Here is a 25,981-nt window from a genome sequence, read left to right on the forward strand (position 1 = left end):
ATCACATAAATAGATTTAGAGAAAAAAATCATATGTCATCTCAACAGATGCAGAAGAAGCCTTGAACAAAATTCAATGGGAGCAGGAATGGAGGGGAACAGATCTCAACACAATGGTGGCTGCCATGACAAACAACCCCCAGCATCATCCTAATATGTGAAAAACTTGAAGCAATCCCATAGAAACTAGGAAACAGACAAGCTGTCTGCTGTACCTACTCCTCAATATTGTGCTCAAAGCACTAGATGGATCAATACAGCAAGAAAAGAAAATTAAACAAATACAAACAGGAAAACAAGTCAAGCTATCCCTATTTGTAGATTTGATATGATATTATACATAAGAAATTCAAACAATTTCACCAAAAAACTTCTAGAAATGATGAACAATTTCAGCAAAGTGGCAGGGTACAGAATTAACTTACAAATATCAATAGCTTTTCTATATACCAATATCAAACACATAAAGAAAGAGATAATGGACATATTCTCATTCACAATATCCCCAAAGAAAATAAAACATGTAGGAATAAACCGAACCAAGAAAGTGAAGGACCTATACAATAAAAATTTTAAATAAAGGGCAAGGGAAAAGGGAGAGAGATAGATAGGGGAAGACACTAGAAGACAGAATGTTATAAAAATGACCATTCTACCAATAACTATTTACAGATTCAATGCAATCCCAATCAAATTCCCATCTCATTCTCACACAAATAGGAAAAAAACAACTCTAAAATTAATCTGGAACCATAAAAGATCCTAGATAGCCAAATCAATCCTCAGCCAAAGGAACAGTTATTAGAAGGATGACCATTCCAGATTTCAAGATATATTACAGAGCCATACTAATAAAAACAGTATGGTATTGGCATAGAAATTGACAGGTAAACCCCTGAAACAAAATAGAAGATCCAAACATGAGTTTGTGTAACTATTGGCATCTGATATTTGACAAAGATGCCAAACTATACACTGGAGAAAAGGTAACACCTTCAGCAAATGGTGCTGGGGAAATGAGATGATCACATGCATTACAATGCTGTTATCTACTGCTTTTCACAAAACTAACTCCAAATAGATAAATAATCTCAACATGAGAGTGACAGAAGAAAACAAAGGCAGTACCCTACAGGATACAGGGTAGGAAAGGGCTTTCTGAATAGGACTTCATCAAGGTTAACAGTTGACAAGTAGGACCACATAAAACCAAAAGCCTCTGTATAGCTAAAGAAACAATAAAACAAATGAAGAGGAAACCCACAGCATGGGAGAGAACTTATACTAGTCATATATCTGACAAAGGACTAATACTAAGAATATATAAAGAACTCAAAGCCAAGAATTAAAAATACAAATACTCATTAAAGAAAATGGGCCAGGCCTCACCCCTCTTGACAAGTATTCATGATACTAAAAGGTATTCTGCATATCAGAGGAGGTGGTCAACACCAACCCAGCTGCAAACCCTTCCATCAATGCTGACCTGTCTGCATGACACGCTCGTGTAGTAGTGGCACAAAGGTTGTGGGGTAACCAACCACTCTCTGCTTGGATTTAAGGTCCATCCGTGAGATGGAACCCATGCCTGACAGTGCTCAGGTGGTCAAGAACCTGAGACTAGAAAAGCAAGAAACCTAGAGAAAAACCAAATACTAAAGGGCAGGCCCCATGCCCACAGTAGATGGTCAACATAAAACTAAACCAATGGTATTTTGGGAGGCTTTTTGTCTTGGAGTGTCTGGGCATTCTACCTTACAGCTTTTGCTTATATATTATGATTTCCAATTTTGTTTTTTTACGGGATTTCTGTATAAGGGAATGTGTGTGTTTCTCTGCATCCGTATGTGTTTCCTTTGCTTTTTCTCTGGCTCTTTTACCCCATGTTAGTTTCTTTATTTGGTCCTACTCGGGTTTGTTTGCTCTGGTTGTTGCCCTTTTGTTTTCTAATGAAAGAAAGAGAGAGAGAAAAGGGTGTGGATGGGGTGGGGGTGGGGAAGACCTGGGAGGAGTTGGGGAGGAGAAACTATGATCAGAATATATTGTATGAAGAGAAGTATTTTTATTAAAACAAGAAAAAACAAAGAAAATGAGCAAAGAGTTCTCAAAATAAGGAAAAACTGGCTAAGAAATATCACATAAATGTTTATCATTCTTATCAACTAGTTAAATGGAAAACTAAACAAATCTGAGGTTGAATCTCGGCCCAGTCAGAATGACTACGATGAAGAGAAGGAGCGACAACAGATTCTGGAGGGGAGGGGAGGCAAGGTGCACCCTCGTTCACTGCTGGGAGTGCCAAGTGCTGCAGCCATTATCAAAGTCAAAGTGCAGAACTCTCAAAAAGTTAAACATAAATCTGCCATGTGATCCAGCTGTACCACTCCTTGGCATTTGCCCAAAGGACTCCACAGATAGTTTCTCAGCCACGTTCATTGCCCTCTATTCACATGGCTAAGAAATGGAAACCAAAGTGTCCTTCCACTGACAGAGGAATCTTAAAAATGTGGTACATATACACTGTTCAGCTGCAAAGAAGAATGAAATCATAAAATGTGCATGTAAGCAGATGGAAAAAAAGACTATTATATTGACTGAGGTAACCCATAAAGAGAAACTGTGTTCTCTCTCATCTGTGGTTCCTAACTCCAAATCTTCAGATGTGAGGACATACCCTTTAGTATTGGAAGAAAGCAGTGAAGTGAAAACTGACCATGGCAGGAGGATTACAGAGTGTCAGAGGAATAGCAGGATACAAGTAATATGACAGGAGAAAGGGGGAAATGGGTGTAGGGAAGCAGGAGCAAGAAGTCAATGAGAAGCAGAGGGAAGAAGGAGAAAACCAGTAGCAAGGATGTCTGAAAAAGCCATAAGGAATATTATTTCTTGCTTACCTAAAATTACATACTATACATACAAGTGTGTGTATATACATATGTAGTTTCAATGAACTTATGCCACTTGGGGTAATAATGCTCTCCCCAGCAGGGCATACACTAATAAATACCCCAATATCAAGCATGAGAATTCCCCCGTTTTGAGTTGTTGTTCAGCGTAGACTAAGAGTTTCCCAAATGATATATCCTATTGCTCCTGCCATTGGTTGCCTCCTAGAGCTTGAAAGTAAGTCCCTATTGCTGAAGACACCATGCACTCTGGACACAGGACTCTAGGATTTCAAGGCCAGCCTGATCCTAGCACCCATATCTGGCAGCTCATAGTTGCCATCTCCAAGAGATCTAATCCCTCTTCTGGGCCTCTGGGATGGACGGACAGACGGACGGACGGACACACACACACACACACACACACACACACACACACACACACACACAAAGTTTCTCTAATTTCCATAGATTCAGCACAAAAGGAGAGATTTACTCTGTGTACACAATAGACTATCTTAAAGAAAGTGTACTTTGTGTATTAGTTAACTGTTTTGAGTGGAGACTTCCAATTAGAACTTCAACTTGAAAGCCCAAGTTAGGTTTGAGTCACTAGAGTCCAGAAAGGTACATATATTCCTGCAATTGAAAATTGCAATTATAATAGATTAAATGCCAAGGCTTATTTCAGAAGTTAGCAGGTATAAAACTCTTCTATGTAAAAACAGTGCCAAAGAAGCAATTCTATGTCAACTTGATCACCAAGCAAGTGCCTAGGAATAGCAGATGTAAGCCGCCCTACAAAAACCATGCCAATGGAAGACAAACTACCCAACAGTATTATGCCAAGGGAAGGCACAGATGGCTGGAGAGCAGCAGTTATAGGTCTTTTTATAGCATTATCAGATGGTACATTTGACATTCCAACTGGCCTTGTGCCAATGGCCAAGGTAGTTAGAGATGCCAACATGAGAATGCTCAGAAGGCACACTCTTCTTCATGCCATCCATGATGGGGCCAGAGAAGCAATCTTGGGTGGTTTTTACGCCACAATGAGTATAGCAAAACAATTATCTTTTATGCCACAATAATAATTGCTTTGGAGAGGCTACCTGAATTTTCAAAGCGAGAATAATGTTCTAAAGACAAGAAATTAGAAGCAGCATTTTGTGACCAAAGCAATAGACTTTCAAGCCACACAGATTCTACCTAGAGAAATAATGGGCAGGGAAGTATCTAGAGCTGCTGCTGTAAATAAAGATGTACATTTTAAGAGCCACCTCAAGCTTCCACAAAGTTTCAAGTACAGCTCAAAGGTTACCTTTTCTGAACTATTTGAGAAAAAGTTACCAACCTAGTTGAGAGGCTTTACATTTCCTACAAAACCACAAAACATCAAAAAAAAAAAATGAAACTAGCACTGATAATTTGCACCCACATAACTGCAAAGTTTCAACTATTCTCAGCTGTTCATTACACCCAACAGACCAACTTTTGATGCATTTAGTGATGACCTTCAGTCTCCTTTGGTCTTCTCCCTACGGAAGCATCCCAATTTTCAGGAGCACAGGCTACTTATAAGAATGACCCTCAATTTGGGATTCAGGATTCACCTTTTTGGTAGGAAAGTCACAGACAGGATGTTGTATCCCTGCTTTTATACCAGGTGGCAAACTATTTTCGTTTGCTCCATTTCTGTTTTATTATTATAATTATTGTATTATTAGAGTTTGGCATTTGTAGTACAGACTGGTCTCAAACTTGCTATATTGCCAAGGATGACCTGATTCTCTTATCTCTACCTCCCAGGTTCTGGGATAACAGGAACATCACCACACGCAGCTATCTGTTCTGTTATTGATGAGTTATGACTGTTAGATTTACACAGTGTTTGCCAATTTTCTCCATGGCAGTTACTCTTGTTCCCTTTGTAAGTAATAGACACTTTTTATAACATTTTGAAAAACACTCTGAGAACCTTTCACTAGCCATAGAATCCATTAGAAACTTTGTCCTTATTTAGTTATAGTCAGGATGTTTGCCAAACTGTGACTTTCTAATTCAGGCGTTACTTTTACAGTTGAATTTATTTACTTATTGACAAGTGTACCAGTATGGATTAATGGTTACCCCATACATTCTGATACACTGTGGTTCTCATCACATTCACTTGAGATATTTCCTAATTTCTTTTGTGATTTATTCTGAAGATCAGGAGATTTTTTTAAATAACGCCTATTTAATTTGAAATACTTGTGAACTTCAGAAATACAGAATATTACTGATTTGTAACTTAATTCCTTTGGTTTCATGTACCATTTTTTAGAATGTTTTGTGCCTTATCATACACCCTATATATATAAAATAAATATATGATAAATATATAACTAAATGACGTACATTTGAAAATAATGTAAATTCTGCAGTTGTTGGAAAATAATGTTGATTCTGTAGCTTCCAAAACATTAAGAAAAGTTGATTCACATATTTTAAATATTTATAAATCCTTGCCTACTTTCTCTATGAATTACTACATCTATCTTTTTACAGTTTCTCAACTTTTGTTTCAAGTATTTGAAGCTCAGTTATCTTGTACACAATTGTTTATTGTGTCTTTTTTTTAACTAAACTTTTATCATTATACATATCTGTAAGGGGAATGTTTCTATAATTTTTTGAAACTACAGACTTCTGAATTCAAACTTTGATTTTTTTTCTAAATGTTTGATATTCTAAATTTGTATTTCTCTTTCTGATGAGAATACCCATGCGAACATTTTGTTTATCTTTTTTTGAAAACCTTGTGGCTGCAGTGAAACCCTTATCTCTAGTAATTAATACCTTGTTTTCACAATGACTTTGTAGTAGTCTTTTTCTATGATCACGTTTACATATTTTTACCTTTAAATTATTTGTGTTGCAACAGTAAATTATATGCTGAATATAACCTCTGACCTTTACTTACTAAAGAAGTTTACTTTTTAACTGGAAGGTATAATCTATTTGAATTCAACTTAATGCATATGTTTGGGCTTAAAAATTAAAATCTTGCTACTTATTTTATTTTGTCTTTTTCTGTTTTAGATAGAATATTTTAAAATTTTTCCATTTTTCTGTATTGCCTTTTGAAAGTTACATACCTAGAAGAAAACCCTCTATTTGCTATAATATGCAATTTTAACTTGTTACAATATACCTGGGATATTTCAGCAAAGAGGTACCAATCATATACCAGTATAATTCCATCTGCCTATGTTAGCATCATTCATTTCATTTTTACATGTAATAAACACAACCTTAATAACATAAATTTTACTTTAATATCTTATTTTTGCCAGGCGGTAGTGGTGCACACCTTTAATCCCGGCACTCAGGAGGCAGAGGCAGGCAGAGCTCTGTGAGTGAGTTCCAAGAAAGGCACCAAAGCTACACAGAAAAACCCTGTCTCCAAAAAAAAAAAGTCTTTTTAAAAGAAATGAATCCTTAAAAGCTAGCCACACACAAATTGACACTTAAAAACTATCTATATTTGTTGGGTACCACATTGATATACTAATATATGCATATGTTTTATAATGTTTAAATGAGAATAAACATATACATCTCAAACATTTACATTTCCATGTGTCGACTATGCTTTGAAGGGTAGTAAGATAGAGAAAAGACTATTAATTCACTGCTTCTCATTCCCAAGGCTTGGGTGCATATACGAATTCTGGTTTAAACTTTTGAACAAGCTTTACTTATGTTTTCTCGCAGTGTAGACATGTTGGTGCATTCTGTCACCTTTGATTCCTTTCAAGTTATCTTTATTTTATCCTCACCTATGGATATTCTCACTGGATATATTCTGTGTTCACAGCTTTAATTTTTTCAAGACATTAAAAGATACCGCACTATATCTTGGCATGTAGTTTCTATTGAGGGCAACTGTAATTCACATCAGTTATTGGTATTTTTGAGCAGTTTTTTAATTTCTATGTAAAGACTTTTCTATCTGGGTATCCTGTGTTGCTAGGATGTGCCTGGAAACTGCTTTCCTGTATTTGAGTTCACTAAGATCTTTGAATCTGAAGGCCATGCTTCCATGAAACTTCTACTAAGAGCATGACTCCAATTCTGCAAGTCATTCAGACTGTTCATTTTGTTGTTTGTTTTATTTTGTTGTTTTTGAGATTGGATGGTTTCTGTTCACCTGTTTTTAAGTTAATTTTACAATTTTCTCCTAATGGGCATTTTTTTTCTATATTTTTTTGAAATTTTTGAGTTTTGAATGCGAACATTTTTAACCTTCCAATTTTGTACTTTTTAATTATAGCTCCTGTCTACCCTCTTTTATCAAACATAGATGCTCTCATACAATGTAATCTGAAGACGGTTTCCCCTCTGATCCTCCTCCCAGTCTCTCTCCACCTTCTCTCTACCTGCATTCATTCCCTTTCTGTCACTCACTAGAGAAGGACAGGCTTCTAAGAGATAACTGAAGGGTTCACAACATGCCCCCACGGTCGGGCGTGTTTGCATATACCCAGCAGACACTTTCGCCTAGCCAGCTCCAGATCAGGATAGCCATTTCCGGTCAGGGCATGTCTCCTGACCAGGATGCCCGGTGGACCTGGACACTTCCTCCTAGCCAGTTCCAGATTAGGACAGCCATTTCCGGGTCAAGGCGTCTCGCGCGACCAGGATCCGAGATGTTGCACAATGTAGCCATGTGATCTACGCGCTTGCGTGGAGTAGTGACGTCGACCTGTGCACACTCAGCCTTTAAAATCCGGCGCCATGTTCCCGGTTCTCCTTCCTCTCCACACACGTGTTTCCTACAGGCCTGCACACTCTCTGTCCCTTTATCTTTAATAAAACTCTTAATAGAGGATTCTGTCATGTTTCGTGACATTTCCTTGCAGGGTAAGGGGACAGCGCCGTCAATTAATTAACAATAACAACAAAACATAACAAAATAAAATGTAAGATAAAACAACTATCATATCAAAGTTGGGCAAGGGAAGTCAAGAGAAAAATAAAAAAAACCCAAGAGCAGGCAGAATAATCAAAGACCTACTCACTCACATTCGAGAGCCTTGTTTTTAATAAGAATCCCACCCAAACATTTTGCTCGTCATTTCTTTAAAACCTTGAGGGTGCTGTGAAACCACTGTAGCTGTTACAGTGTTACTGCAGTTGGCTTTCCTTGTGATCATAAATGTAAGCAAAGACAATCCATCAAGATTCATGTGAAATAAAACAAAAAATCGGGAGAAAAGGAGTATGGAGGGGGCACTACAAATTGGAGGACACACACATTCCAACAGATAGGCAAAACGCAACAAAGGAAGAGAAAAACATGAGCCAGCATTCCTCTGAGACCCTCCTAGGCTGACAACGTCTCAATAATGGAGAACAGAAGTGGGAAGAGAGCTGAAGTGCCAAAGACGCTGGAGTCCTCCACACTCAAGAGGATCAATGACCAGAGACAGGAACCAAAAGAACAAGAAGGGAACCAATCTGAAACCTAAAGAAGAAAGGTATGAAATTAATTGAGGACCTAGATGAGAAAATTACTAAAGAAGATGAAAGAATCAGTAACGTGAGAGAAAAAATTTAAAACATCAGGGAAAAATCCCATAAAGAAATTCAGACACTGAAAAAGCACCAGACAGAAATTTTTGAAATGAATCAACCAAATAAACAAACAAACAAACAAAACAACAACAAAAACATAACATAGCAGAAAGCATCATCAGCCTTCAAGACCATGTAGAAAGAAGTCATATTGTTTTCAGGAAAATAGATATGCCAATTGAATTATGCCTATTTCAGAAAGATAAATTATGTTTTCTCTCATTTGTGGTTCTGAGATTTTATATATACACAAAGTCTTGTATGTATATATGATATGAAAGTAGAAATGAAATTGTGGAGAAAAAAGAAGAGGGAAAGGGATGGGAAAGGGTCTCAATATGCAGCATACACATACAGGGAAACTTAAAAAAAAAATAACTACAAAAAAGATGTCAGTCATACCTAAAGCGATCAATGCAATTCTATTAAAGCTTCAATGATATGTCTGTGCAAAACCAGAAAAATGCATCTTAAGATTCATATGCAATCTCCAAGGATCTCAGATATACAAAGCAGCCCAATTCCAAAACAAACTATAAGTCCACTACAAAGAAAGCTGCATGATCCTGGCACAAAGTCAGAACTATGGAACAATGCAAGACAAAAGAAAGTCCATAAAAAGTATTTGTCCATCTATAGTCAAATATTTTCTGACAAGAATCTCAAGAAAAACTTACTGGTGCTCACTGCTACCTGAACTGCTTCGAGAACCCTAGTCCACGGTTTCACTACCACTGACCTTGAACATTTTTCTGTGCTTATGGATTATTTATAATTTTGATTTTTTTTAAAATGCCTTGTTGTGGTTTCTGGGTTTTAGTTCTGGTATTTTACTCTTTACTGGTTACTTTTTATATATCAGCATATTCACTCTTTGTTAAGAAGAATGCTGGAGGCCAGCAGTGGTGGCACACGCCTTTAATCCCAGCAGAGCGAGGCAGATCTCTGTGAGTTTGAGGCCAGCCTGGTCTACAAAGCAAGATCCAGGACAGGTACCAAAACTACACAGAGAGACCTTGTCTCGAAAAAACATACAAACAAACAAACAACAACAAGAAAGAATGCTGGAACATCAAAACAACTTAACTGAAACTTTCTGCAGTGGTTTCAAATGCTACTATGACTGTAGATTAATTCAAGTACACAAATCAATCTATTTTCTAAGACACTGTGGTTAAGAGAACAGACTATGAAACAAGGCTGTGTTAAATGATTCTAAGCTATCAAGTAGAGACATTTTAAAAAACATACAAATTTCAAAAGTGTCTAGAGCCCAGAATTACTAATCTTACACACACACACACACACACACACACACACACACACACATATACACACACACCTTAAAATTACTGTAAAAAGATTTGAAATGTGAGTAATAGAAAAACATTAGAAACTCTAGTTACTAAGTTATTATAGTATGCCAGGCACTTCAAATATGTTAACTTATTCCATACTTTGGCAATTTATGCCTTGTTACCATTTTACAAACAATAAAATGTAGGCAAACAGTGTTAGGTAAACTACATAAAACCCACACAGCCAATAGCTGAGTTGGGAACTGAATAAACGGTCCTGAATATTGTTTTAAAAAGTCAATCTGAGGGCACTGGTGTGGAGATGGACCTGAATGACCTGCCTCTTCTACTCTAACCCTTTACCCTAAAAGCTGGCTTCCCTCTTATTCTCCAAAGCCTCAGGTCTCCCCCGAAATGAGGTGTAGAAAAAAGATGGAATGCAGCCAGATGTTACTAAAGATGTCTCTTCTGGTTTAAAGCACTCAGTGTGTGTGTGTGTGTGTGTGTGTGTGTGTGTGTGTGTGTAATCCCAGGGTTTATTGTGTGACACTTGAAATCTGTATTATACTCAAATTGTTGTAAATGAAGTTTTACTGGAACACACCAACACTCACTGTTTGTACACCGTGACAGCTGCCTTCACTCTATGATAGTAGTGTTGACTAGCTGTAAGGCTTGCAAAGTGAAATATTTACTACCTAGTCCTTTCCAGAAAAGGCTTTCAGACTCCTGATCAAAATTATGATTGTATCACTCTTCTGATTCAAACCCTTCATCAAGTTCCCACAGCTTTAAAGACAAAGTCTAACCCTTAGCTCACACTGGGCCTCTCTAGTCTCAGTCACCAGGTTCCAGCCACATCACCTTTCTTGTCATGTCATATACCTTGATCTGTTCATCACCACCAGAGGCTAACGTGAAAAACATTATTTTCAGGTTAGCTGATCCTTTGCGTGGTGTTTTTGTTGTTGTTGTGGCTCTGAGACAGTCTCATGTAGCCCATGTGGGCCTCAACATTGCTTTGTAACCAAGGATGACCTTGACTTCCAGTCCTCCTGCCTCTACCTCACAAGTCATGGGATTACAGGAGTGTGCCACCGCACCTTGTTTATGAGTTGTGGAGATCAAACCAGGACCTTGAGCATGCATGACAAACACTTTGCCAACTGAGCTATGTCCTCAGCCAGAGAGATTTCTTTTTTTGCGGTCTCTTTGGTATTATTTTTAATCTTTAAGGAAGAGATGGCTTAAAGATAATAAATCCTTTGCAAGTAGAGATAATCCTGCTTATTTTATAAACTTTCATTTTTCAAAAGAGGTAATATTTCTTAGAATATAGGCTATGAACCTCTGGCCAGATGAAATTTAAACACTAAGAATCAATCTATACGAAAACATGATAAATTCTTTTAGATAATTTCAACATCAACTCTCAAATGTACAAAAAGTACACAGTACTTTCATAAACTTAAACAGAGCTCTGAGGCCTCAACACTTTGTATTTTGAGATGCCTTAAAATAGACCTTGGCTAAAGGCGATGTCTTAGACGAGGAGTGAAGATGTGCACTCCGAATAACGTCTGTACTTTTCCAAACTGAGTCTAGTCAGCCTCTCCTCTATTTTAACCCATCAGGAGAAAATCTCTTGGGTTAAGGAGATTTGAAGGAACACAAAGACTTTCTCTAAATTTGTACTGGGTTAAACAGATTAAAATGCTGAAACAAATACAAAAATAGTTTAGAAGGTGGTTTTGATAATTATATTTATTAATTAATAAAAGAATAAACTACAGAATACAATATTCTTAGAGAAATTTTGCCCAGCAAAAAACATCACAATTCTAATCATAGTTCTTACCTGCCCCCCGGCCCCACTCCAATGGAACTCTCAGTACAAAACAAGAAACATGGGCCAGTCCTGGTGACCAATGCCTTTAATCTCAGCACTGAGATGGTCTAGAGTGAGTTCTAGGCCAGCCAGAGCTACATACTGAGACCCTGTAGAAAGAGGAGGAAGAGGAGTGGGAAGGAGCAGAGGAATGGGAGAGGAAGGGGAGCGTGGAGGACGATATACCTCCACTGGAATACTAAGCAGAAGAGGTGGGAAGACAGAGAGAAGAAAGGTCAGTCAGGTGGGAATCAGAGCTCTGACATGGTGCTGTCCACAGCAGACTGTGGTGAAACTGGTAACCTGTCAATATACTGACATGCCTGCCCAAGTGGAGAGTGAAACGAAGATGGAAAAGACAGTGGTTATCCTTTCGAAAGCAATTACTATTTTTTCATGATTAATGTATGTACAATTGATTTGAAAATATGAAATTCAAATTTTGTCATCTGTAATTCAGAATTTTAATACCAGATTCACTTGAAACACAAATGACCTAAGGAAACAACAACACTTAGACAGTATCTTCATGGTGTAAAAGAACAGTAAAAACCTTTGTCTTACTGTTTCATTGATAACAATGGAATTGCCACTTCATTCATCTGACCTCACAGGGTGAAAGTTCTCATAAGACCGGAAGCAGGATGGGGGAGGGATGTGGGAGTGACATCGGAGGGTTTGGAGGGAGGAAAAGGAAGAGAGAAGTGTAACTAAGTTACAATCTGAAAAACAAACAGACAGGAACCTGACAGTGGGCACAGGGTCTGTAAGAAGCTGGGCAATGTCACCCCGGGGCAAGTGACAAACAGCAGGCCAGGAGTGTGGCGGACTCACCACCTGTAGATTCACTTTTCTCTCTAGTTCTGCCAAAACTCAAGTAAAGCATTCGTGATTTCTTACTTCTCACTGAAGCTGAGGGACCAACAGTATGTCCAGATCTCTGGGACACATTTCCTCCTGTTGCCTGGCTTCTGTAGCTGCAAGCTTGCTCAAAGCATGGATTAGAAAGACATTTAAACTTAATAGATGGAAAGGTGTCAATCCTGCACATCAAGGCTCATGGGGAGAAAAGTTCAAGAATTATAAATGCTTTGAAAACATAAAAGATCCTTTGGCCCTGGCAAGGAAAATGTCACAAAGTCAAAAGATACTAGATAGCTATGACCACCTTCACGAAGGCAGTGCTGCGAGCCACAGTGGAATTAACAATGCCTTCCCTCCATGTGTCTAAGGCCACAAATGACACTAATCCCTTTGAATGGTCACAAAGGCTGACAACTTACTCAGCCTTAGAACTGAAGGCACAAAAATCATCTCTGGGAATGACTTACCATAAACAGGTCACGAGCACCAATGTCAACAGCTAAAAGAAAGGCCTTTTCAAATCTCTGGTACCTGTGATAAAGGGGGAGATGTGTTAGTTGTGAACAAAGCTATATAAAAGAGAAAAGTGGTTTGTTTTATGTATTTATTTGATATTATACGCATTCTTCTGATGGGGAAATACTTTCCAAAACAAAGGGTGTGGCCCACAAGGATTTTCTGACATATGACATGTTCTTACACTGGGGAGGAGCTGAGCCCAGAGGCCTGGGAGGTCGTGAATGCGACTTCTGTATGAGTGGAAGTCAAAAGAGACATTACCAAATGTGGGGAGATGAAAACAGACACGAATTCCTCATAATTTTCATTTTATTTGGTTTTTTAAGAGAAACTTGTGGGGATATAAAGAATATAGCAGGATAAGAGTAATTGACACATTACAACTGTACCTCTTTGTTTCTTAGATAAAAGTTAAGAAATGAAATCTCATATTATTATAAAATGTCACATTTCTAAGTCTTAAAAAACATTCTCAGCTAACTTGAAAGAATAAAACAAATTATTTCTAATTTTAAAAAAGATATTACTTTGTGCTCTTTTCAATGATCATATTTCTTCTTAGAATTTTCTATTTTGTTGTTGTTTTTGTTTTTCAAGACAGGTTTTCTCTGTGTAGCCCTGGCCATCCTGGACTTTGCTCTGTAGACCAGGCTGGCCTCGAATTCACCCTGCCTCTGCCTCCCGAGTGCTGGGATTTAAAGGCGTGTGCCATCATCGCTGGGCTAGAATTTTCTTCACAAAAGTTTTATTATTGGCTAAGACATGTAAGAACAAACTTGATTTTAAGTGAAGTGCCTCTACATAAAGTTTAAGAGCTCAAGAGAAAAGCACATTGCAAACACTTCAAACAGGTTTAGGGCACACAAATTTGTCCTTGTTTTGTCTGAATGCAGAGAGTCATTTTGATAGAACTCATCAAAACAGCTTGTAGACTGCTCACCATTGTGTTTTATATTGTAAAATCCAGTGATAGAAAATAAGTACTAAAGACTAATAGTACACATTCCATTTGCAAGGTACCTAACTTAATACTAGACAGGAGTTGTTAGGTTCTGGAACATGTTCCACATTAGGCTTGATGCCTTGGGATGGCCATCCACCCTCCCCTACCCACTTCTTACTAGGAATTCAAGTAATTTGCCCAAATCTCTCCTAGCTATAGGTCCTGTGGCAATTTTGTGTGTTTTTGTAGAAAAGGGATTTATCGGAAAGGAAGCATGCTGTCTCATGTACGAAGAACAGAAAACATTGGTGTGGGAGTGCTTGTTCATGCCCTTGCCTCTGTTTTGCATGGTCCACATGCTGCAGTGCTGACTGCCCTGTGACACGTCAGCAGCGGTAGCCATCCACTTCAAATGATTTAAAGTCTGACTGTACGAGCCACATCTAACCCCATAAACTGCCCCTCCTAAAATCGCCAGCCTTGGTTCTTCCCTTTCCTTCATTCCTTGTTTCCCGTTTTGTAGGCTGATTTTTGCCTGTCTCCTTTAGAAGTTGGTATTCTATAGTCTTTAATTTCTATACTTACTCCAGTCTCAATAATCATATCAATGACTCATAAATTTACATCTCTAAGATCCATTTCTCTGCTGATAGCCAAATTCTTTATTTCTAGGAACCTCAAAGTTAACATGTCTAACATGTATACTGTAATATCACTTTGGCAAACATACTTAGGACACATTGAAATTAGAGGAAGTAACAAAACAAATGTCATTATGAAGCCCATTCCTTTAAACAACGGATATACACTAAAAAAATCAAAATAAACCCAAAGGAGTCCTTATTCTAACAGAGACGCTTGCACATCCATGTTTATTGCAGCTCTTTTCAGTAACAGCAAGGAAATGCAGTCAGCTTAGAGGACCGTCAGCCGGTGGATAGTGAAAATGTGGTACATTTGTAGCTGAAGTTTTCCCGTGTCCTGGCCTGCCAGCAGTCAGGACAAATCTTTCCCACGAGCGTCCCCCAAGTAAACACACAGAGACTTATATTACTTATAAACTGTATGGCCATGGAAGGCTTCTTGCTATCTGTTCTTATATCTTAACCACTGCTATTAATCTATAACTCGCCAAGTGGCTCGTGGCTCGTGGCTTACCGGTATCTTACGTCATGCTTCTCCTCGTGGCGGATGGCAGTGTCTCCTGACTCAGCCTTCTTCCACCCAGCCTTCTCCTCTCTCTTTGTCCCGCCTACACTATCCTTCCTGCCTGGCTACTGGCCAATTAGCATTTTATTAATCAATCAATCATAGCAACATATATTCACAGCATACAGGACATCCCACAGCACTTCCCCTTTTCTGTTTTTCAAAAAGGAAGATTTTTAACTTTAACACAGTAAAATTACATATAAAACAAGAATTACAGTTACAATATCTAGTCTATTTATAATATCTAGTCTATTTGTATTTGGCAGAATTAAAGATATCCTATCTATCCTATATTTGTGAGTCTAAGGTTTTATATTTAACTTATCTTTTATCATAACTAAGGAAATTATAACTATCTAGTCTTCAACTACATCAAAGACCTCAGAAGGATATAATATTATCTGAGAAACGGGAGAAGGATGCAAGCAATTTTCGGGAGTTTTGCAAGAGTAGACAGAGACAGCTGGCAGCCTGGACAGTCATCCAAAGTTCTTCTGTAAAGTTGGGGCATCTGTTTTCAGCCCACAGGCCTAGAGTCTCTTGGTCACTTTTTTCTGTGTCCTGTAGAATGTCTGGCAGTCTCCTCTGTGAAGCAGGAACCTTAAGGACCATTTTGCCAAGCAAAGTTTAGTGATCACCTTCCTATAGGTCCTGCATGTCTAGTCGATCAAGCAGTCCAGGCAAGAACAGTTTCTTGCCCAAATGGCTATTTTTGCCAAGAAGAAGATAAACTCCATATAGAGTGTCTTCGATGCCCATCCTCCTCTCTGAAGTAAATCGGTGCCGCCAGGAGCAGACATGTCTCAATGTCCAGAAAGTCTAAATTTTAAAAAATATTTTAAGTGTCATATTCTGTAGGTCTTTGAAGTGTTTGAAGATTACCTACCCAATTGAATTATATCTATATATACCTAGAAAACAACATGAATATAAGTTTGACTATCATAGAAGACTAATTATTAATCTGTATTTCTTAGTTATCCATTACAATCTAAATGAGTTACATAAACATAATATCTTAAACAAGAGTATATATATATATATATATATATATATATATATATATATGTTAGAACAAAACCAACTTAAAATTTGTATCAATAAACTAAAATCTATACCAATGTAAAACATTTTAAACAAGTTGCTCTTTAAAAGTAGGTTTAATAATCTACCCTTTCACCCTATCATTATCTATACTGTCCCCTTTTTTCTTTAGAAAGAGATTATATTTATAATAAACCTGTTTTAAATAAAAATTTTGGTTTTTCTCTGTCCCACACCAGAGGGCTCTTCTGATATGGCACAAAAGAATCTCTCAAACTTTTTTTTTCCAATATGCTTGGGTTTAGAGAAGGAGTGAGCCAATTCCATCTCCAAAGCCAGCTTGGTATATTTGGGAATTTGGGCGTAGCTTCTCATACTACTTTCTGCTGGATGAGGGCACTGTATTCTTATGGGGACATAAAGAAAATTTTAGGATTATGGAGTAGTCCATGAGGCTGTATTCTCTGAGCCAGTTGCCTTGAAACTATTCTGGATGTTGGATCATCTGGGCCATAGTGTCATCGGAGACCTTTCAGGGGGTCTTGGCTGGTCAAACCTGATGTATCTTAATCTGGAACAAATCCATAGCCTCTTGCTTTCTGTGGAAACAAAAGCAGAGCCTCCTTTCCAAAGCAACATATCTTTAGATCCAAATTTTGAAGTCCAAGTATCTTTAAAATATACATATTGGCTTAACTCAACAGCTTTTACAATCAAATGTCTTTCTGCAGTTAAAATTTCCAAAGACAACACAATCTAGATTTTCTGTGTAATATCCATCTTTACGTGGTTTATTTTTTATATTACCTTTACTGTCTCTTTAAAGACTTTATTTTTTAAAAATATCTATTTTTTATATAACTGCATATTTTTTTCATCTATGAATAAAAATGAAATTTATAGGAAAATGGATGGAACTGGAAAACATATTATGTGAGGCAACCCAAGTCCATAAAGACAAGAACTGCATGTTATCTCTGATATGTGAAGCCTGGCATGGAATTATTGTTTATTGTGTGCATGCATATATATATGGTATATATGTAACTGCAGGTACCAGTGCCCATGTGTGCAGTCAGAGCATCCTCATCTTCCTTTGTCTCTCCATCTTAGTTCATTGAGACAGGGTCTCTCACCAAACCTGGAGTCCACTATTTCGGCTAGGCAGGTGGCCAACAAGATCTAGTGATCTGCTTACTTCTGCTGTCTTTTTTCACTCTGCCCCCCACCTGCCCCCAGCAATGGGGTACATGTCAGGGAGCTTGGCTTCTTGTGTTTCTGTTGTTCATGCTGAGATGTGAACTCAGGTCTTCATGCTTGTGCAGTAAGCACTGTTACCCACTGAGCCACTTCCCTATACCTGGTGCACGCGTGTGTGTGTGTGTGTGTGTGTGTGTGTGTGTGTGTGTGTGTGTGCGCATGTGTGTGTGCGCATGTGTGTGTGCGCGCGCGTGTGTGTGTGTGTGTGTGTGTGTGTGTGTGTGTGTGTGTGCTGGAGTGATGGAAGGGAGGGGAAAGTTATGTAAATACAGAACTCAAGAAATTCTAAAAAAATTAAATCTCCATCATTTTAGCCATAATAGTGGGTATGTGATAGTCTTGTGTTACAGTTTGATTTGCATTTCCCCAGTGACTTATGGTGCTGAGCATTTTGTATGTTTATTTGCTAACTGGGTGTTTTTATTGCTATGTAGCATTACATTGAATGCTGAATCCATGAGATTTTCTTTGCCGATATATTTGTAATTCTGTTCTTACACACACACTTATTTGTTCCTTACCAACTGCCTCTTTACCATTATAGAATACCCTTCTTAAGTGTCTAATAATAAATTTTGCCTTAATGACTATTTTTATTATATTTTTAAAAGACAATATAATATTCCATTAAGTATCTTCCTTCTTGGTTTTCTGTTTCCTAAATGCTTTTGGTGTCTTTCCTGCTTTCTCTATTAGAAAGCCTTTAGCTGAGACAGCAGTGGGTGTTGTATGTATTTGTTTTGGTGAGTGTACATGTACGTGTGTGTGTGTGTGTGTGTGTGTGTGTGTGTGTGTGTGTAGAATATACACATTAGAGTAGGTACATGTACACAGGCATGTGTAGACAGCAAGCACTTTCCTAACTGAGCTATCTAATTCTAGCCCTGTCTTCATATGCTCCTGCAGGTACTCTTGGGAATATTGTTCCAACCTGGGGCTGTGAAACAATCCAATGTCTGTATCAGCCCTTACACAAACCACTAGAATGGTCAAAATATATAACCATTGTTTTTGTTGTTTTGTTTTGTTTTTGTTTTTGTTTTTTGTTTTTTTGAGACAGGGTTTCTCTGTGTAGCTTTGAAGCTTGTCCTAGAACTCGCTCTGTAGACCAGGCTGGCCTTGAACTCACAGAGATCCAATTGCCTCTGCCTCCAAGTGCTGGGACTAAAAGGTGTGTGCCACCACCACCCGGCACAACCATGGTTTTAAAGCAAGGTCTTTCATGACCCTCTGGCACCCGCCAGCCATATGAGGATTGCAGACCTCTGACTGCCCCCACAGACCCTATCATACTGAGGAATGAGGAACCACAGGGAAGGAAGCAGTAAATATCACAATGCCTTCCTATCACAATTCAGCAGCCTCTGTCTTCATTAAGCATTGCCTTGACTGCTGTAAGAATTTTAAAAAAGGGCTGTTCAATCAATTTTTGCCCATTTAATGGGTACTTCAATTCTGTGAGCAATTCCTGGAGTTTCTTCCTATTTTTCATGACAGGACTACTTGCACTTCTATTTATAGATGGCTGTTTTCCTGGTAAGACCTTATTTTCTACAAGCTGTTCCCAGGCAATGGTTGATGATTCCTGAGTAGACAAATATTAAAGCTGTCCTGTTTCTAGGTGACTTAAGATTGACACTAGATTCTTTAGATGGGTGACTTTGGCTTGATGATTTTCAGTAACCTTTCCTTAGCAATATGCTACATAATTGTAGAATATTGTAATGGTGGGGACAACACAGGGGAGCAATGTCTACCAAGACAGTGGACCTAACCAATTAGTACTGGGTTGTATTTACCCTCAGGAAGGAATGATGGAGTGCTATACACAGTTAGTGGCTCTATGTAAGCCTCTCTGGTAGCTTACAAAGTCATTCTTCATCTGAATGGCAGGGACAGTTAAAGTGGAACAGCTAATAGAGGTATCACAGAGTTTAAAGGCACTACAAAGGCAGTTCTGCTGGGATCCTGAAATAAGGGAACGGTACATCTGGCTGGCACATTGCTCCTGAGGTGCCCAAACTGCACAGTTGTTGAATGTGAGCCAACATTTCTGTGCTACAAGATGCTGTAGAGACCTTTGCCTACAATACAACACATACTCCTCACACCCATTAGAACATGCCTCCAGTACTTTCCTGGCTACCAGACTGACAACCTGGGATCTATATTAGTACAATGAGCTAGGGACATGCTGAACCCAGTAAGGTAAAGGACTATATATCCACAGAGTTGTAATTAGACAGTGTATACCACAGGAACACTCCTTGGAATGAATTCTGAGCATGTTTTAACATGGGATCTGGAACAGAAAACTGGTTAACAATTCAGTGACATCAAAAGGGTTATTTAACAGAATATAGAACTTTTCACTCTATCAATGACCCCAAAAGATGGAACAACTCATAGAGGGCTAGGAAAAACAGGAACCAATACTCAATGAGATAGAAGTGTCTGAGTTGTCACAGCAAACCACAAAAGAAAAAAAGGTAGAGGGTAGATTAAGGAAAGGATGGGCATATTGCTACCACAGGGTGAGCTGCAGTGGTGGTGAACACAGCAGATGCCAGAGGCTTCTGGTCTTGCCCCATCTTAGTTGATATGAAATAGCCTAACTATACTCTACACCTGTATGGAAAACCGGACATTAGTTGCCAAAAGATGCCCTGGCTGTTGTGTTGGGATCTGAAATCCACCTACACTGAGAATATCCTTGACCAGGGCTGCTAAAGCAGGTCCATTCCCAGAAGATATGGAACCCATCACCATTCCTTGACCAACTCAATGCAAACATAGCTTTAGGTTTCAGCTAAAGACTTGGATGACTCTTGTGCAAGTTTTGAAGTTGTTTCTTTATGCAGCATCTACCTGGCATGTATACAAATCTACAAATTCTCACCTCCCCAAAGCAAACAACTCAAAAAATGGGCACACCATATGACTACTCTTTCCCGTTCTCTGGTCTAAAAGGCATGTCTAGTCAGAAATCGTGTTCTTATAGTCCATGGTTTTTAAAAATTATCAATTTCACTTTTTCTGTAGAATAAATTACAGGTTCCAAGTGTTTTCTAGTAATTGTCATTAGATACAATATTCTGGAAAGATAGTAGAAGCAGGCCATCTGATTTCTCCATACAACTAAAGAGTCTGTATAGGCCTCAGTCTTTAGAAGGACTGGAGTGGAAATAATATCCCTCGATTGCAATGCTTTGGGACAAGGTCTCTATAGCCCAGGTTTTTGGCCTTGAAATCAATCCTCCTGCCACAGCCTCACATGTCCTGAGATTATAGGTCTACACTACCACAACCAGTTCCAATGCTCTTTAAACTCCATCACTAATGGCTTAAATGTAATTTAAAAGAGGTCATCTTCTTCACTTAGCAAGTTACAACTCATCTAAAACATTTACACTTCCCCGTGGACACTCAGATTCACCACACACTAGCTCTGGAGCTGCGTTACAGACCTCAACAAAAAACTTTGCTTCTAAGGGTATTCTCCGACTGAGTCCATGTACCTCTTATCTCCTGTCCTAGTTACGTTCTGACCAAAAACCACTTGAGGAGGACAGGGTTTCTGTGGCTTATACTTCCAGCTCACAGTCCATCACTCACAGGGGACAACGATGACAGAAACTCAAGGAAGGAACCATGGAGGAATGCTGCTGTCTGGCTTCTGCTTGTTGGAGTATTTTTTATAGGGCTGAGGACCACCTGCCTGAGGAATGATGCTACCCAAAGTAGGTTGGGCCCTCTTGTATCAGTTAGTAGGAGAACTCTATAGACTTAGCCCTTCACCCGTAGACTAAGCTGACCCAGGCAATTCCTCAATCGAGGTTCTCCTCTTAGATGACTCTAGCTGTGGCCAGCTGACTATTAAAGCTAATCACGACCTCCCTCTCTGCCTTTTCCTCCTTGCCCCTGAATCACTTCTCCTTTTCTTTCTCTTTCCTCTTCCTCCCTTTTATGTTCATTATCGCAATACTACTTCCACAGTGTTTGAATCTTAGTAAAATACAAACATCATCTGGCTCCTTCATCTACATTTAAACATTCACAATATCAACAAACAGCCTTCTGAATTTCTCTTGCTTATGAAGTAGTCTCTTTTGCTTACCTGCATTTGCAAGGAAACTCCACAAATATTTAAAAAGTAATGTTTAAACATTCCAATTAGAAAACAGACAAAAACCATTCAGGAGACATTTCAACCAAAGGTATACAGATGGAAATAAACACCTGAGCATAGACTCAGTCCATGTCATTTAGCCATAAGGAAAATGCAAACACAAGTGTCAATGAGCTATGCCCCGAATCTGTTAGTATAGCTACAGTGAAGAACAATTAGGAGAACCTGGCTCTCTTGAGCTCTGCTGGTGGGAGGGCAAAGCACAGCCCAGGCACTGTGAAAACAACAAACATGGCAGAGGGCAGGCCCCGCAGAAGTGAGAGTCTTCACAAAACCCCGAGGCTTTGCTTTTTAAGATCTCCAAACCAGAAACAAACAAAATGCCCCTTGATGGGAAATTCCCTGATGGGAAAAACTAAACATTTCCAAACATTTCTTGGAGAGTTAGACTGGCAGGTTTTGTGCATAGGAAAAAAAAAAAACAATATTCATTAAAACATTACCAATAAAGTCTTTCCCCCAAACAAAGCAAATGAAAACAATCCTCAGCTCTGACTAGACCATAAGCCAAACAACAGAAGACAGGCCTGGAGTGACTTTACTCTGGATAGTCACCGAATTTGAAGCATGGTCAAAGTCTAAAAGGTTAGGTGACACCAGCCAATGTTTTCATGTTCAACAAAAGCTAATAAAAAAAATGACTTTTGTCCCTTCCACAAATTCTGTTGACTTTTTTCCTCAGAACCATTTCAATCTTTCCAACTGAAATCGAAAACTACTTAACTTGCCACCATCCCTTATTCTGAACAGTTTTTATAGTTTTCCCTGAGACACCCTGAAAGATTGCCCTTCATCCTTCCCTCACAGGCACCTTCCTGGGTCTGAACCCTTCCTACTGAGCCGCTTCTCGATACCCAGTGTCCGTCTCTGCACACAGATGGCCTGTGCTCAGCCAAGGCTTCACACTAACATACATGTTTATTTTAAAATGTTGGTAACGGCTCATGGCACCTGCTGTTTCTCACTTCTTGTGCTCAAACCCCAGTGTGCTATAGCCCATCGCTTTTCAATAATTCTCTGAGCTTTCCTTCCACCCCAGTTGTAGGCCTTCCACTACGGTATCAATTAACTCAACATGAAAGCCACATCCATTGGACAGAACCTATTAGGACGACTCATCAGTGCAGCTGACTCAGACGAAAAACATCTGAACCGCAATGATAAAAACCAATCATTCAGACATCATGGAACACAGTAAATCAGATATATATAGCCATCCTATAGATTTTAGTAAAGTGTTTCCATGACAGGACAAGATGGAAGAAAGTGAGAGAATAATCTAGGTTAAGATTCAAAGTAACTTTAATCACCTAGGCATGTGGCCATAAAATATTAAAGCTTTTAAAGAGTAAACTACAGGTGAGTTACAGAAAATAAAATAAAATGGATAGGCAAAAATAGATGAGAATAAGTCAGAAACATCTATACACAGTGGACTAAGAAACATTAACACTGTGGCCAAAATAGGTACTGAATAATTCATGCACAGCCTTGAATATCCATGATGCTGATGGGCCACTTATTCTGAGCATGAGTTACAACCTCAGCAGCCATCGGCAAGGTAGAGTTTCTGTGAATGAGCACCATTCTCCACTCCTGGTGTGTGGGCACTTGATAAATAGTTGTGGAATAAATTAATGATGTTTATTTTTATTTTTATTTGAGATAGGGTGTCACTATATAGTCCATCTGGCCTAGAACTCTCTATGAAGACCAGGCTGGCCTCAAACTCACAGAGATCCACTTGCTTCTGTCTCACTAGTACTGAGATTAAAGGCATGCATCATCACTGGGCATGAATAATATTTACAAAAAAAGAAGAAAGTCAAGAAATACTTAATTTTACTTTAAAATATTTTATAGGAATTAATAAGCTTTAATACATGCCTTTTTCTAATACTGACATGACTGCACTGTTTTCTAAATGATCTTTCTGAAGAGATTATAAAATATTCAGTTTTTAACTAATTTCATTACTGTTTAAAAGACAGAATCTTGCTGTACAGCTAGCACTGAAGTCATGGTAATCTCCATTCAGCCTCCTGAAACCTGGGTTACAGGCACAAGGCAGCACACCCAGCTTCTAGTCCATCACTCTTCAGGGGCATCTGCTGGGCCCTGCTTTGAAGTGGATGGAGGCTTTATTTTTTTGATTTCTCTTTCCTACAGCTTCCAATTTTATTTACACAATTGTATTCTTACATTAACAAGGTAATTTCTTTTCTAATCCTAATTTCTAGAGTTAACATCCGTCCTTTTTGTTTATTTCTGGGTACTGCAGTGTGTGGGCACTAGATTACTTCTATGCTTGTGGTTCATAACTGATTTCTGTTTTATGAACACAAATCACATTTACAAAAATAAGAATGAATTATTTTGTCCTTGTCAAAAGCCAAAAGCCATCTAACTAGACATATTAACATCTAGATGTTGACTGCAATTATTTTCACTTATTTGTATATTTTTAAATTTTAAAATTTTAAAGTTTTAAAAATGAAAAACTACACTAAGATTGAAAGCTAATCACAACCTTAGGAGTGTTCATGCAACTGTGAAACCAAACTGGAAAATACACATAGAAGAAGTCTAGTTTTTGAGTCACAAGGCCACAGCTGCTATCAAAAATGGTTTAATTTGTGGAAACAAAACTTTGGTTCTCATGGCTACTCATAAACAGATTGCTCACTGTGTTTCTGTGATTCTTGATTCAAATGCTCCACTTCCAAGAAAGTATTTCATTCGTTCCTTTTTCTAGTGCCATGACAAAATGCCTGGCAGAACCGAGGGTGGGGGCTCGTTCCGACCAGTTGAAAAGGGGCCCAGCATTACGGTGGGAAGACATGGCCGCAGCAGGGAGAAGTGGACGGCCACACTGCAGTGAGAGAGACGTGCCAGCAACCAGCACGCAACAGTGCTGCCCACAGCCAGGGCGGGTCCCCCCAGTTAAACCTCTCTGGAAAAGGCCAGCACAGCATGCCCAGAGGCATGTTTCCTAGGTGACTCTAAATCCAGTCAACTTGACAATGAAGATTACCCACCCCAGCAGTGCCTCCCGAGAATGTAAAGAAGGCTTATCATTAGAAAACCTGCAGATGGAATAACTACCCTTACAGACCAGGGATAGTGGGAGATTAAAATTTATAGATTTAAAGACTTAGATAACGTTCAGTGAGACAGCAATTATGATTAGCATTGTGGGGAGACAAGAAATGCATAAAAACATAACAGTGTATATGACAACAGCATCATACCAAACTATGAATGAGTAGCATCTTTTCACTGAAGTCACAAGTAAGACAAGAAACCTTAACATAATTATTCACTACACAGAATTAAAGTGTAAATGTATGATGCATGGGGGCATGATGATTATCTGTAGACAATTTTATGCCCACCTCAGAACCCAAGTCAATTACAAAATTATTAGAAATAAATTTTAAAGTTCCAGAAGAGTCATACACTATTTCTCACATACCAAGACTCACCAGTTATGAAGTTTAATTAGAAGAAAAAAACAGTAGTATTAGCAACAAATAAAAAACAGATATACTACTTAGAAGGAAGGAGATATGTCTGCAAAAACAAACTACAAAATTGAATGAATGAAGAGAAACAGAAGAATGAAGCATACAAACATATCAGTTCTTTACAAAATTAACACACATACTCATGTGTGTCATGGCATTCTAGTCAAAAGCCTCCAAAGACTTGCTTAAAACAACACTGGAGTCCATTTGAGAAATTGAAACTATGGCACAGGAACACTCTGAAGGGCTAGCTCTCTGGATCACATCTAAACTTAGGGTAAATGGAGCCAGGCCCAAGGCACACAGCGGTAGTCCACGTCACTGAGGCCTTGGTTCTACGGTTAGCCTGGACATCATGGCAAGGCCCCATCTGCATCAGTTCACTTCTCTGTTGCTGCGATAAGACACCAACCAGAAACAACTAGGGGGAGAAAAGGGTTTACTTCAGCTACTTTCTAGTCCACCACTGAGGGAAGCCTGCGTAGGAACTCAAGACAGGAACCTGGAAGCAGGTACTGAAGTAGAGACCAGGGAAAATGCTGCTTACTGGCTTCTTCCTGTGTCTTGTGCAGCTTTCTTACATAACCCAGGACCACCCTCCCGGGGGTGTCACCACCCACAGTGGGCTGAACCTCCCTCCTCGATCACTTCAGGAAAATGCTCCGTGGACATACCTCCAGGCCAATTTGATGAGGGGCAAATCCTCACGTGAGGGCCCCATTCCCAGGTGG

At 38.8% G+C, this 25,981-nt stretch overlaps 1 protein-coding gene across 3 annotated transcripts in view; it reads right to left on the reverse strand.

The window, feature by feature from the left end:
* The window catches only part of Wdpcp (WD repeat containing planar cell polarity effector), a 292,873-nt gene that overhangs the window by 90,278 nt on the left and 176,614 nt on the right, over window positions 1-25,981 (reverse strand). For all 3 annotated transcript variants that reach the window (XM_059275369.1, XM_059275371.1, XM_059275370.1), the window contains exon 13: window positions 13,024-13,087. In XM_059275369.1, coding sequence (XP_059131352.1) covers window positions 13,024-13,087 — 64 coding nt within the window. The remainder of the gene's footprint in view (window positions 1-13,023; window positions 13,088-25,981) is intronic.

The sequence above is a fragment of the Peromyscus eremicus genome, chromosome 10 (assembly GCF_949786415.1).
Source record: "Peromyscus eremicus chromosome 10, PerEre_H2_v1, whole genome shotgun sequence".
NCBI classification, from domain to species: Eukaryota; Metazoa; Chordata; class Mammalia; order Rodentia; family Cricetidae; genus Peromyscus; species Peromyscus eremicus.